The sequence below is a fragment of the Bos javanicus genome, chromosome 10, assembly GCF_032452875.1.
Source record: "Bos javanicus breed banteng chromosome 10, ARS-OSU_banteng_1.0, whole genome shotgun sequence".
Classification (NCBI taxonomy): Eukaryota; Metazoa; Chordata; class Mammalia; order Artiodactyla; family Bovidae; genus Bos; species Bos javanicus.
This window is the reverse complement of record NC_083877.1, coordinates 13,378,177-13,392,859: the sequence shown is the minus strand read 5'-3', so window position 1 is coordinate 13,392,859 and position 14,683 is coordinate 13,378,177. Positions and strand designations below refer to the sequence as shown.

The 14,683-nt window shown below is 39.4% G+C and overlaps 1 protein-coding gene across 7 annotated transcripts in view; it reads right to left on the bottom strand.

Annotated features, from left to right (window-relative positions):
* The window catches only part of ZWILCH (zwilch kinetochore protein), a 42,478-nt gene that overhangs the window by 5,855 nt on the left and 21,940 nt on the right, over positions 1-14,683 (bottom strand). For 5 of the 7 annotated variants that reach the window (XM_061430139.1, XM_061430144.1, XM_061430138.1 and 2 more), the window contains 9 exons: positions 14,016-14,109; positions 13,439-13,488; positions 11,347-11,452; positions 10,740-10,819; positions 9,001-9,157; positions 8,469-8,497; positions 5,406-5,542; positions 4,411-4,506; positions 279-391 (listed from right to left, as the gene is read on the bottom strand). In XM_061430139.1, the coding sequence (XP_061286123.1) occupies positions 279-391; positions 4,411-4,506; positions 5,406-5,542; positions 8,469-8,497; positions 9,001-9,157; positions 10,740-10,819; positions 11,347-11,452; positions 13,439-13,488; positions 14,016-14,109 (862 nt within the window). The remainder of the gene's footprint in view (positions 1-278; positions 392-4,410; positions 4,507-5,405; positions 5,543-8,468; positions 8,498-9,000; positions 9,158-10,739; positions 10,820-11,346; positions 11,453-13,438; positions 13,489-14,015; positions 14,110-14,683) is intronic. The other 2 variants (XM_061430141.1, XM_061430142.1) reach the window with 1 other exon arrangement.

Here is a 14,683-nt window from a genome sequence, read left to right as displayed (position 1 = left end):
AAGAACACCGGAGTGGGTTGCCATTTCCTTCTCCAGTGCATGAAAGTGAAAAGTGAAAGTGAAGTCGCTCAGTCGTGTCCGACTCTTTGCAACCCCATGGACTGCAGCCCACCAGGCTCCTCCGTCCATGGGATTTTCCAGGCAAGAGTACTGGAGTGGGGTGCCATTGCCTTCTCCGTTAAAACTAGGCACAAGGGCTCTAATAATAATCTCTATTAGTAAATTTAGTTTATTTCCTATTGGAATAATTTACATGAATAGACCGCAAACCACTTTACCAGGTCTATGAAAATTCAGATGGTCTATAGGTGGGCTGTCACTCAGCTGCCACACTGTTTTCACCTTCTTTTGACCACTATTTATTTCCACTCTCCATTTCTGTGGCTTCTCACTAAGGAAAGAAAAAAATATCAAAGAAAAAACAATCCAGTTCCTTCTCGGTACAGTCGAAGTCCTTCTGCGATAAACACTGAGGAAGAAGAGGTGGAGAGGTCACAATTTCCACCCTTAGAAGCACAGTCAAAAGAGGGAGAGAAACAAGAATATAAACGATAACAATATGGTGCAGCCATTATTAAAAACAGTACGGAGGTTCCTTAAAAAATACTAAAAACAGTTACCAGATGATCCAGCAATTCCACTCCTGGGCATATACCCAGAGAAGACAAAAACTCTAACTTGAAAGGATATGTGCACCCCAATGTTCGGAGCAGCACTATTTATGATAGCCAAGCAACCTAAATGTCCATCAGCAGATAATGGATAAAGAAGATGTGGTGCACACGCGCACACACACAGACTGCTCCTCAGCCATAGAGGAGAATCAAACGCCATCTGCAGCGTTATGGATGGACCTAGAGATTATCATACTGAGTGAAGCAAGTCAGACAAAGACAAATACATGATATCACTTAACTGTGGAATCTAAGTAACAATACAAATGAACTGATTTACCAAACAGAAATAAACACACAGACATAGAAAACAAACTTATGGTTACCAAAGGAGGAAGGCGTGTGGGAGGGATAAATTGGGAGTACAGAATTAACAGATACTATATATAAAAGAAATGTAGGCCACTATATCTAAAAGAAATAAATAGCAAGGATTTACTATATAGCACAGGGAACTATATTCAATATCATATAATAACCTATAATTAAAAAAGAATCTGAAAAAAATACATATGTATAACTGAATTACTCTGCTAATATACCTGCAACTAATACAATACAGTTTATCAACTATATTCAATAAAAATAAATAATAATAATTCTGAAAAATGTTGTAATACAGAAATATCAGATACAAGAGGGGGCCATAATCGTGAGGTAATTTGACTTAGACTGGGACTGCAGAGTTGAAAAGGAATCCTCAGAGATGGTGACCTTTGAGCTGAGCTTGTAACGGAATTAGAAGAAGCAGTTAATTAAACAGAAAAGATCCAGGATGAAGAACAGACACAGGTGGAGGCACTGCCAGGTAAGCACGTGTGGTGCCTGAGGAAACGCAAGGACACAGGGCCTCTGACTCGAAGAGACACGACACACACAAGGTGTGGAGGCACCTGGGCCAGAAAGGCAGAGGACGGGCTCAGACCACACCAAGATGAAACACTATCCTAAAGGCAAGGAAGCCACTTAACCAGAGGGAAGTCATGGTGGGATCTGAACTTCAGGAAGATCACTTTGGTGGTGGCAAAGGAAGGAAGAGAAGGAAGTTAATGGAGGCAAACAGAGCAGCTAGGAAAAAGGATTTTACTGTACTTAGTCCAGGGATGAAATGAGCAGATGTGAAATATTCAACACATGCAAAGGTGCAGAGAAAGGAACAGATTTAAGAGCTTCCAAGGAGGTCAGGACTTGGGAATCATTTCAAGGAGGGAGAAAGTGACAGCAATGAGTGGAAGATACGTCCGAGGTTTATGTTGTGGGCATTGGATGAAGATTAATGATGGCTACTTGAGAGGAAATACAGGAGGAGGAAAAGTGTTGGGAAGGGGAGTGAAGAGTTGGGATTTAGAGTCTGAATCACCTACAGGACATTGAAGTTGAGGATTCATGTCTAATAGATACCTAGAAACATGGGGGTAAAACTCAGGAGAAGCTGGAGACAAAGGTTATGAATTATCATTAGCCCAGAGGAACTGAAGATTGGGGTGTGAACACCATCACCTAGTGAAGACAGAAAGTAAGAAAAGAGGGCAGATGGTGGAGTTCTGGTGGATACTCGCATATGAATAAAGCAAAGGAAGAAGAATTTGAAAAGAGGACCATTCTCAGTCTTAGAGGTGGGCCAGAGAGGTAAAGTTAAAATTAAGACGGATGCTGCAGAGCAGCTAAGCCCATGCACCACAGCTACTGAAGCCTGAGAGACCTAGAGCCTGTGTTCCACAACAAGAGTAGCCACGGCAGTGAGAAGCCTGTGTGCCACAGCAGAGTAGCCCCCTGCTCACTGCAACGAGAGAAATCCCAAGCACAGTAACAAGAACCCAGGGCAACCAAAAATAAAGAAATTTAAAAAATTAAGACAGAATGTGAGGTCAAGAAAACAAAGGGGATGGGTTCAAGAAAGCAGTAGTGTCAAATGCCACAGAGCACTACAAATGCTTACAGAAGGAAAAAGAACTGGTGGGCTAGCTAGTTACCTAAGGGGACAAAAACACTCTTCTCCTGGAAAGCATTGTCTGGATTTGCCCATTAGAAGGCCACTGGCAACTTCTGATTAACAATTTCAGGGAAGGGATGAGGTTTGGCTAAGAGGCAAATATACAGAGGAAGGGTATAAAGAGAGCAGTTTTAGTATGAAAGAAATTTCAAGTCTACTGTACACTGAGAGAAGAGTCAGGAAGACCATTTTTTGAGGCAACCTCAGTGTCTGCATGGATGGCCAGTCTTAGCCTCAGTTCCATCCCTCTGAAATCCCCAATACTAAATCCTTCCCTCACTCCCACAGCCACGCCTTTGACTTGTCATCAGTTCAGTTCAGTCGCTCAGTCCGACTCTTTGCAACCCCATGGACTGCAGCATGCCAGGCTTCCCTGTCCATCACCAACTCCTGGAGTTTACTCAAACTCATGTCCATCAAGTCAGAGATGCCATCCAATCACCTCATCCTATGTCATCCCCTTCTCCCACCTTCAATCTTTCTCAGCATCAGGGTCTTTTCCAATGAATCAGTTCTTCACATCAAGTGGCCAAAGTATTGGAGTTTCAGCTTCAGCATCAGTCCTTCCAATAAATATTCAGGACTGATTTCCTTTAGGATGGACTGGTTGGATCTCCTTGCAGTCCAAGGGACTCTCAAGAATCTTCTCCAATACCACAGTTCAAAAGCATCAATTCTTCAGTGCTCAGCTTTCTTTATAGTCCAACTCTCACATCCATACATGACTACTGGAAAAAAACAATAGCTTTGACTAGACGGACCTTTGTTGGCAAAGTAATGTCTCTGCTATTTAATATGCTGTCTAGGTTGGTCATAGCTTTTCTTCCAAGGAGCAAGTGTCTTAATTTCATGGCTGTAGTCACCATCTACAGTGATTTTGGAGCCCCCCGCCAAAAAAGTCTCTATTTCCATTGTTTCCCCATCTATTTGCCATGAAGTGATGGGAGTGGATGCCATGATCTTGGTTTTCTGAATGTTGAGTTTTAAGCCAACTTTTTCACTCTCCTCTTTCATCAAGAGGCTCTCTAGTTCTTCCCTTTCTGCCATAAGGGTGGTGTCATCTGCATGTTACTGGTATTTCTCCCGGCAATCTCAGCCCAGCATTTCTCATGATGTACTCTGCATATAAGTTAAATAAGCAGGGTGACAATATACAGCCTCGATGTACTCCTTTTCCTATTTGGAACCAGTCTGTTGTTCCATGTCCACTTTTAACTGTTGCTTCTTGACCTGCATACAGATTTCTCAGGAGGCAGGTCAGCTGGCCTGGTATTCCCATCCCTTTCAGAATTTTCCACAGTTTGTTGTGATCCACACAAAGGCTTTGACATAGTCAATAAAGCAGACGTAGATGTTTTTCTGGAACTCTCTTGCTTTTTCAATGATCCAATGGATGTTGGCAATTTGATCTCTGGTTCCTCTGCCTTTTCTAAAACTTGTCATCACCTGATCCCTTTCTTCCCAATCTGTCACTTCCCTTCTGGCTAAAGTTTCTGCCCTATTCTGTGAAAAAATTACAAATTCAGAGAAAAATGAACATAGCAGACCAACAGTCTACAGAGAGCAGATCAAAGGCCTGGGAGAAGGGAGAGGGAGGACTCTATCAGACTATGTTCAGAGAATGGGAATCAGATGCTTCTGGTTTCAGAGAAGAAGCAGGCCTGGGTCATGAGGTGCCATGGAACAGATACTGAAATTGGAATCATGGTTGGTGAAGTATAATTTAATGGTTAAATTGCTTACTTTTGATATAAGTCTTTAACAGCAGTTGGTCTGACTGGCAGCTGAAAAATGTGCTGCTCATCAAGAGGATTTTGTTCATAGTATTTTATGCAGGATCTAAAGAGAAAAAAAAATTCACTTTTAAAAAATGAATAGTGGACATACTGCTCATAAATATAAAATACATTTTAGTTGAGCTCAAGTAAAGGTGTAAGTGGGGAGAAAGGTATTGGAAAGACAAAGAAAGGCAAAAGAGAGACAAAGATACAGCTTCCACTGTTTTCCCAGTATGGGGAATTAAAGAGTTAACTCACCCATACTACTGATCTTTAATGGGAAGAAACACCCCCCAAACAAACAAAAAAACCTAGTAACAATTTCAAACTTTTCCCTTTACAACTAAGGCAAATTCTAATTCTGGAAAAGGCAATGGTACATTTTCTTTCACAGGGAAAAAGAATCCCAGTTCTTCCACTCAATGGTATACTTATTTCCAGTTTGAAGACTCAAAAAATACAAATAAGACATCCAGGATCCATGTGTAAAGATTATTCCAAACTATTTTTAGCCAAACTGATAGACCCTCTAAAATTTCAGCAACACTATTGACATAGGTCTGATGAAATCTGATTCCATTCAGTCACCATATAGACGGCGGGCAATGATTAGCTTGACTCAAATTTATAGGGATATGAAGAAAACAGAAGGAACTAGTATTTATTAAGTACCTAAGTGTCAAGTACTTTATATATATTACGCTGTTCTTATAGATGAAAAACAAGATGCAGTGAAAGGAAACTTCCTTAGAAAGGAAGTGCCAGATCCAAGTGTGCAGCTCGATTCCTCCTGAATCCAAAGTCTTTCCTTCTCATGGCAGTGACTTAGAACCTTTCTGTTACTATGAAGAGAAGGTACACAGATTCTACCCTAACTGATAATAAAAAGGGCACTTATTTTGGCTGCAACTATTTCAGAAGAGAGTACATTTTTATGAAGTAAACAACAGAAATACTTACTGTGTTAAAGAAAAGAGGAGTTCATGTTGAGGTTTAATGAAAAGCATGCAACTGACTACTATTTCAAGAATATGGTGGAGTTTTTGAACACGATGAACCTGCTCCTGTGTATCTACTGATGGAGAAATGAAATATTCCTGGAATAAAAGAAAATGGACATGGGAAATAAGGAGTTAAAGAACAAGCGGCATCTCCGGAAAGAATTAACTATGCCTACTACACCTGAGTGGGGATGTTTGATTAACAGGTGGGGACTTGGGGTTAGGGAGAAGAAGCCACTAGGTAGCTTTCCTCCTCTCAATACTATTCTTTAAACTAAACTCTTAAGTAAGTCTTCTCTAAGAATGTTCTAAGCAAACCATTATGCATATTCTTTGGTAAAGGCAAATCACAGAACTGCTTCACCGAGGAGGTCCAAGTAGGTAACTGGTACCACCCACCAAACTCTCCAGATGGAAAGAATGGCAAACCCACAAGATAATTCTTAACTTCAATAAGCTTGCCAGGCTGATGGGCATATTCACTTTTAAAAATAGATAGTAAACCTGTAGTACCAAGAAATAAATCAAGTGCATTGGTAAGCTTCTACTAACATATATTACTGGTAAATTGGTATGACCTTTTGGAAAAGAAAGTTGGCAAGGTTATGTGAAGCATCATAAAATGCTCAGACCTATTTCTGAGAATTAATCCTAAGGAAATAATCCATGGTAAGTGGAATTCTACAATGCTAAGATTCTTACCCCCTGGAATATACATCTTACATAATCCCTTCTCCTCAAGTGAGGCCAGGATGGTAGGCTGTTACTCCCATGATTAGGTTACTGATTGACTTTGAATTAATCAAAAGGGAGATAATCTCCTGGTCATTACTTGTGTCAGTGAGCTCTAAGCATCAGAGATGCTCTCCCGCTGGCTTTGAAGAAACAAACTGTGGCACTGTGGAGACGGCCACATGGAAGAACCCCCAAGTGACCTCGAGGACATGGAGATGGTCCTGGGCCAACAGCTAGTAAGAAAATGGGAACCTTCATCAAAGGGTCATGAATCAATGAATTCTGTCAACAATGCGAGGGAATTTGAAAGCGGATCTTTCCCTAATCAAGTCTCCAGATGATACCTTGATTTCAGCCTTGTGAAACTGAGCAGAGCACCCAGCTAAAATGCTGACCCAGATTATTCCAAAATGTGAAAATAACACGAGTAGGAAAACAGTCAAGTCCCAGGAAGGGAAGACCCAAAACAGTCCCACTCACCACTGGCTACAAATTACGACATTCCTTGCAGCTGCCACCCAACATTCCCAGTGGTCCCCTGACCACTCTGGAAGTGGACCACCTAGATCTTTTTTTTTTTTTAAAACAAAGAACAGATCCAGACTGTTCTTCCCCTTCGCTTCTCTCTGCTCATGCTACAACCCAGGCTGGTCTACCTCTGCCTGTCCCCAAGACCCCGCAGAGGTGACAAAGCCTGAAGTTCCTGACTACTTGGGAGGCAGTACAGCCTCAGGTCTATAATCACAAGGAATTGAATTCTGCTATCAATAATAACTCATATGAGCAGGAAATGATCTTCCCTTACAGGCAGGCTCCAGACAGGAACACAGCCTGCCAACACCCTGATTTTAGCCTAGTGAGACCCAGACTGGACTTCTGAACTATACAACTATAAAGTAATGCATTTGTGTGTGTGGCTTTGAGACACTAAGTGTGTGGGGGTAATTTATTATAGCAACAATAGAAAACTAATATTGCTGCAAACCACCAGCATCTGAATCATCTGGAGATGAGACGGTTTGTTTAGAAAAATATATTCCAAGGAGTTCCCTGGTTGCCTAGTGGTTAGCATTATGGGCTTTCATTGCCACGGCCAGGGTTCAATTCTTGGTCAAGGAAATGAGCCACGCACAAGCCATGTGGTACAGCCAAACAATAACAACAACAACACATATTCCAGAGCCCTTGACCTACTGAGTCAGGGGTCTAGGAATCAGCATTTTAACAAGTCTTCTGGGAGATTCTCAAAGTCTAAGAAATATTGTGTCAAAAATCTGAAATCAAACCATATTTGAAAAAACAGGCATATTAAATGACTTGAGGGGAATTCATAAAAATAAGGGTACTCACATTTGAGTGATGAGATTAAGGGTATAATTGCATTATATTTTTATTTTCAAAAAGTTATTACTTTCCTAAGCTTAAGAAAATGTATTAAAAAGTTTCCACTAAAAATGTACACCTTTAATAAAATGTTTAAACTTGGAATATCAAAAATTAACCTCAATAGAATCCAGTTGAGTGTTACATTGCATAATAGATGAAGCTGGAGTTATCCTATCTTGTATTTTTATGAGACCAGATATCATTTGAAGATCTATTTTCTAAAAGAATCGTCCAACAAATGTCAAAGGTCATTATGGATGTTCTTTAATCTCCTTAAGTTTCTAATTCAAGATATTAGGGAAATACAAAAGCTCATAATCATGACCCTGAAACACAGAAATATTTTTTGAATCAATATGTTAAAGAGCATAGCAAATTCTTTGAAAAGTAATCTTTTACGTGTAAAAGAAATGGGTCAAGATACTTCTCTAGTGGTCTGGTGGCTAAGACTCCACACTTCCAATGCAGGGGGCCTGGGTTCGATCCATGCTCAGTGAACTAGATCCCAGGCCCAACTAAGACCAGGCCCAACCAAATAAATACATAAATAAAAACAAAGAAGAAATAAAGAAATGGGTCAAAAGAATATAAAGCGAATATTCCTCTGTAGGGCTTATCAAACACAGAAAGGCATTCTCTAACCACTTTAGATAAATGAAGAATTGTGGAAGTACACTGGCTTACGCAGGATACAACCTTATGTCAGGCAGTATCATACGTTTACAGAGAATGAGAGGTGACATTAGATGGGCTACTTTTTTGTTTGTTTTACTAGACAGTGTAATTGCCTGTCTTAATTTATCTGTTTCCTAGGACATAAGCTGGCACAGAATAGGCACTTAATAACTGTGTGGCAGAATGACCAAATAAAAGAAAAATCAACTTGAGAATAAAAACTCACCAAATGATTCAAAGATGCAAGTTCCTGACCTATCAAGAAAAAAACGAAGAGATGCCAATAAGCTTTAGGTTTTATCTACTACAAATCAAACAAGCTAAGAAAAACATTTCATAGTTCATATATAAAAGAAATGCTCAAGCTAAACAGTTTCTCACAAAATGCTGAATTTTCTTGTATATTACATCATAAATACTTATTCTAAAAATGATCACAGTTTGCCCCTAATAGAAACAAGGTGATGAGTATTAAAACAGCATGTCATTTTAAAAAAGGGTTTTATTTACATTTACCCTAAAGAATCTCAAAACATTTGAAATAAAGACAAACAAAACCTATAGTTATCTTTAATCTAATCTATTTATTAAACAAAAAAATAAGGCTCAGAAAATGAAAGTGCCTGTCTCATAGTGAACCAGAGGCAAAGCCAGGACCACAAACAATTAGGGTCAAGTACAAAGATAAAATCTGAGCATACCTATGGCTGACAACTATGATGTTGCTTTTACTTTTTTGAGTTGGGAAAGGGACTTACCTATGAAAAAACAGATATAATCTTTCTTCAGTTTATCCAAACCAATTTCCAAAAGCATCTGAACCGGAACAGTCCCACTGAGAGAAACCGTGTCCATGGTTCCATAGTAAGACTGATGAATGAGCTTACTCAGTAAACTGTTACTCCCACTATGAAGCTAGAGATTGGGAAAAGTTTATAAAGCCACAATTAAAACTATAAAAAGTCCAGTAAGTGAAAGAGAAGCAAACTGCATTAACTAAAAAATTATAAACTTAAATTTTTTCATCTCCTGACATTATAAATTATTTGAATGAAAGCCTCTAAGTTACAAACCTATCTGTTTCTAAAATGCCATTCCCAAAACCTCCTTATTGGCTATAATAGCCAACAGACTAACTCAATCATTTGGAGAATAAAAAAAGCTGTGAACTTACTAGATCTAACATGTGTTCTAAATGCTAAACAATTAAATTTAAACATACCTAAAATATTTGACATTTGACATTTTCTCATTTACTGTCCTTCTGTTAACTCAAATTTCCAACACAATCCTTTGCATTTTTCTTTTTTAATACTATTTTCACTTTGCACTTGTTGTACATGGTAGGATATACTTGTAAATATCTCACAAACAGAAGCTCTTAAGAAAAATTCAATGGGCAAGACTAAAATGCACAGAATGATCAAATAGAGGGAGGGTTTGCAAGCTTCTGCTCTAGAGTGTATCTCTGTTCACACCTAGGAAGTTTCTATCTTGTTATGAATTGGCAGTTGCATTATTTAAAATAATTCTACTAAATGAGGAATCTTTTTGTTTCTAGCTTTTAACTTAGATTTTTTCTTCATTATAAAACTATAAATTCATCATGGAAAATCCATAAAATACAGAAATGTATAATGCAGTTGGAGAAATTTATTTGTAACCCTACCACCAGAAGGGATTGGCGTATTTTAGCATATTTGTTCACAGGTTTTTCTCTCCAAGATTTCTATCTTTCACTGAACATTGTAAGCATTTCTCCACACACCACTGTAAGCATTTCTGCACATCATCTGTAGCAACTATTAACATGTTCCATTATGTGGCTGTTTCATGATTTACTTAGACATTCATTAATAGGTCATTTACAATTTTTGCTACTGTAAATGAGGCTATAACGAGCATCCCACTACAATCTTTTTTTAAAAAGGCTTATTTCTTTTGGCCATGGTGAGTCTTCACTGGCGCACATGGGCTCTCTGCTGCAGCAAGCGGGGGCCGCTCTTCACTGCGGTGCCACGGCGTGGCTTCCCTTGTTGCTGAGTACAGGTTCTAGGCTCACGGGCTTCAGCAGTTGCAGCGCGCAGGCTTAGCTGGCTCCACTGCATGTGGGATCTTCCGAGACCAGGGAAGCCCCTAATACATAAACTCTTGACACATACTTCTGCATATGGCCTTAGGATGAATTCATTTTGAGGATCTCAGTACATTATCATAATTGCTTTATAGTGTTCCAATCTGTACTCTCATCAGTAGTATATGAGAAGGACTGTTCACAGCAACAGCAATGACAATAGAGGTAGCTTATAAATGCTGTGCACTTAACTATGAACTAGGTCCTAAGTGCTTCACATGAATTAAGGACCCTGGCCAAGTGTATACAGGTAAGAGAGTTGCAAAACAGAAATTCAAACTCAGGCAGTCTGCTGCAGAGCCTGTGCCCGTCATCAGTCTGCTCTGCTGCTGAAAAGGAGCACACACACACTACTGAACCTACCCATGGCTGAATAGCACCACGCTGCAGACTCTGGATGACCAACGAGAAACACTTCACCAAGTCTTGATAAGAAATCACACCTTTAAAGCAAGTTAGTCTAACATTATTCTCATAGTTATTTCTGCAGATCAAACACGTCATTCATTTTAAGGATACACAATGAAGAGGGAAGACAAGTATCTGAACTTTAGGGATGGTGAAAAGGGAGAGAAATTAAAGTCCCCCTCCCCCTCCAAAGGCAGCATTTTTAAAGAAAGAAATTAAACTCGTTGCCATAAAATAATATATTCAGTCAAATATTATGGAATATCTTTTCCTTTTCTTAATAATTATAATTTCATTAAGATATGTTTTGGTTAATACAAATACAGCATAGAACCCACCTAAATCTTCAGGCAGGAGTAAAGAACAGGTTCTATGAATTGCCTGGTCTTAGTATAATTCTCGAGCAAAATATGCCAATGCGTTATTAGAACTGAGTTTGATAAAACAGAAACCAGATGTCCATACAAGGCTAGCAATATACATTATTATTTTCAAAAGACTTAAAAGTAAACCTAAGAAATAACAGGAAAAATTTTATTTCACAATGCTGATGGACACCTACTACTGCTCATTTTGCACCACAGCTGCTCAGCAAAATCGAGATCACCCCGTACTGTGAGAAGACACTCAATAGACCCATCAACTGCAGCAGCGTCATGCTTCACTATCTGGAAAAGAAGTGAGTGCCAGAAAACACTCAGTTTATTTTTTAAAAAGCACAATAGTTTAAGACCAGTAAACTTGCAAATGTTGCTCTGAGAAAAGGTGGGATCATGAACACATATAAGAGGCATGAATGTATCTTCTACAACTTCATCCATTAATGAGGAGATACAAGTAAACAGACAGTGAAAAACAGAACCCCTAAAATTGCTTTCAAACTCTGATGCCTAAAAGCAAGCATTTGGTTTTCCTCCCCTGGAAAAATATTTAATTACCTAGGTCTCCATTTTCCTACTTGTCAAATGACAACAGGTTTAGCACAATTTAATAATGCCACTGATGGCACAGTAATGTACTATCTCATAGCCTATTAACATGCTATAATAATATCAGATCAGATCAGATCAGATCAGTCGCTCAGTCGTGTCCGACTCTTTGCAACCACATGAATCGCAGCACGCCAGGCCTCCCTGTCCATCACTAACTCCCGGAGTTCACTCAGACTCATGTCCATCCAGTCAGTGATGCCATCCAGCCATCTCGTCCTCTGTTGTCCGCTTCTCCTCCTGCCCCCAATCCCTCCCAGCATCAGAGTCTTTTCCAGTGAGTCAACTCTTCGCATGAGGTGGCCAAAGTACTGGAGTTTCAGCTTTAGCATCATTCCTTCCAAAGAAATCCCAGGGCTGATCTTCAGAATGGACTGGTTGGATCTCCTTGCAGTCCAAGGGACTCGCAAGAGTCTTCTCCAACACCACAGTTCAAAAGCATCAATTCTTCGGCACTCAGCCTTCTTCACAGTCCAACTCTCACATCCATACATGACCTCTGGAAAAACCATAGCCTTGACTAGACGGATCTTTGTTGGCAAAGTGATGTCTCTGCTTTTTAATATGCTATCTAGGTTGTTCATAACTTTCTGTCCAAGGAGTAAGCGTCTTTTAATTTCATGGCTGCAGTCGCCATCTGCAGTTATTTTGGAGCCCCCAAAAATAAAGTCTGACACTGTTTCCACTGTTTCCCCATCTATTTCCCATGAAGTGGTGGGACCGGATGCCATGATCTTCGTTTTCTGAATGTTGAGCTTTAAGCCAACTTTTTCACTCTCCACTTTTAATAAGAGGCTTTTGAGTTTCTCTTCACTTTCTGCCATAAGGGTGGTGTCATCTGCATATATGAGGTTAATGATATTTCTCCCGGCAATCTTGATTCCAGCTTGTGCTTCTTCCAGTCCAGCGTTTCTCATGATGTACTCTGCATATAAGTTAAATGAACAGGGTGACAATATACAGCCTTGACGAACTCCTTTTCCTATTTGGAACCAGTCTGTTTGTTGTTCCATGTCCAGTTCTAAGTGTTGCTTCCTGACTTGCATACAGATTTCTCAAGAGGCAGATCAGGTGGTCTGGTATTCCCATCTCTTTCAGAATTTTCCACAGTTTATTGTGATCCACACAGTCAAAGGCTTTGGCATAGTCAATAAAGCAGAAGTAGATGTTTTTCTGGAACTCTCTTGCTTTTTCCATGATCCAGCGGATTTGGCCATTTGATCTCTGCTTCCTCTGCCTTTTCTAAAACCAGCTTGAACATCTGGAAGTTTGTAGTTCACGTATTGCTGAAGAAGAAGTTCACGTATTCCTGGCTTGGAGAATTTTGAGCATTACTTTACTAGCGTGTGAGATGAGTGCAATTGTGCGGTAGTTTGAGCATTCTTTGGCGTTGCCTTATCACCTCATAGTATATTAACATAGTCATTTCCATTTTTCTGCAGTTAAACAATTAATAATAAATACGTCCTAGTTCTCTTTAAACATATCCATCAGTTTTTAAGGAAAGTAATCACTAGTGCTGACATCAAAGACCAACAAAAAACTACCCTCAAAACGCCACCTTGGCTGTAGCAGACCCATTTGCAATCGTATGATGTGAAAGACAACAGTACAACCCAATTTTACAAGCTCTTTCAGTGTACTTTTCCGATAACAATCACTTACCTCGGTGTCTTTTTTTGTAGAATCACCAAATTCATTCAGCTTACTTAACTCTAGAAAGTGGCAAAAGCTTATTAAACTCTGGATTTTATTCTCCTTCTTTCCCAATTATTTCCACTCTAATCCTGTTTTCAAATGGCAAATGAGGAGAGTAGAATGATGACCAGGTATTTTAGCAATTATTTAACTCTCCAATGGAGGTTGACTAGATGCCCACTAGGCAGGGGTGTAAGGATGGACTGAGATACAGTGAAAGCCCCTGGCACACATGTCAAGCACATGGTAGGCGCTCTAAGGTCACTGTTTCGTCCCTCTTCTTCCACAATCTCAAATATGACTGCAGTATATAAAATGTAAATTAAATACATATTATTAATTCTTAAAATCACTGAGATTTTTATCATTAGCAATTCAGAATGAAAGCTGCCCCTCTCACCATGACAGACCTACAGCTTTAGGTATAGCTAACAAAAAAAAAATACTAAGCCTAAAAAAAAATTTACATTTAAATATAGCAAGCATAAATTCCCAATTAAGAAAAAATAAACAAAAGCCAAGTGTGAGTCACGAAAACAAACACCATTCAGAAATTCCTGCACAAGTTCAACAGCAGATTTTGCTTCCAGAGGCTCAGGCCATTCAGTTACACCAGTCCTCAAACCATCAGCCAAAACCTGTGGGAGATTTAAAAACAAACAAAAAAACCCCAAAACTTGTTAGCAAAATACAAAGTTATCAGTAAGATGTATTATCAATATTAATAACATTAGTATCTTTTTTCTTAGCTGCACCACCCACCTTGTGGGATTTTAGTTCCTGCACCAAGAATCAAACCCAGGCCCTCAGCAGTGAGAGCATGGAGTCCTAACCACTGGACCTCCAGGGCATTCCTAACACCTATTTTTCCTGAATGTTTAATGAGACGCCAGGAACTATTCTAAATGTTTCATATGCAGTATGTTATTTAATCCTCACAAAAATCCAGTGAGGCAGATACCACTATCACTCACATTTTACTGAGCCCAAAAGAGGTTAATTAACTTGCTTAAGCTCACACAGTTGGTAACTGGCAATGCCAGGACATATATCCAGCAGTCTGATGCCAAAGATGGTATTCTGAACTTTAATTATGTGTGCTACAGAGACTGAACAGAAGTTTACATAAAAATAACATGAATATGTATGCCTATACGTAGGGTATCTAAACTGAAGTAAGGAAAGAGGTTGAGGTCAAAAGAGGCTGGAATA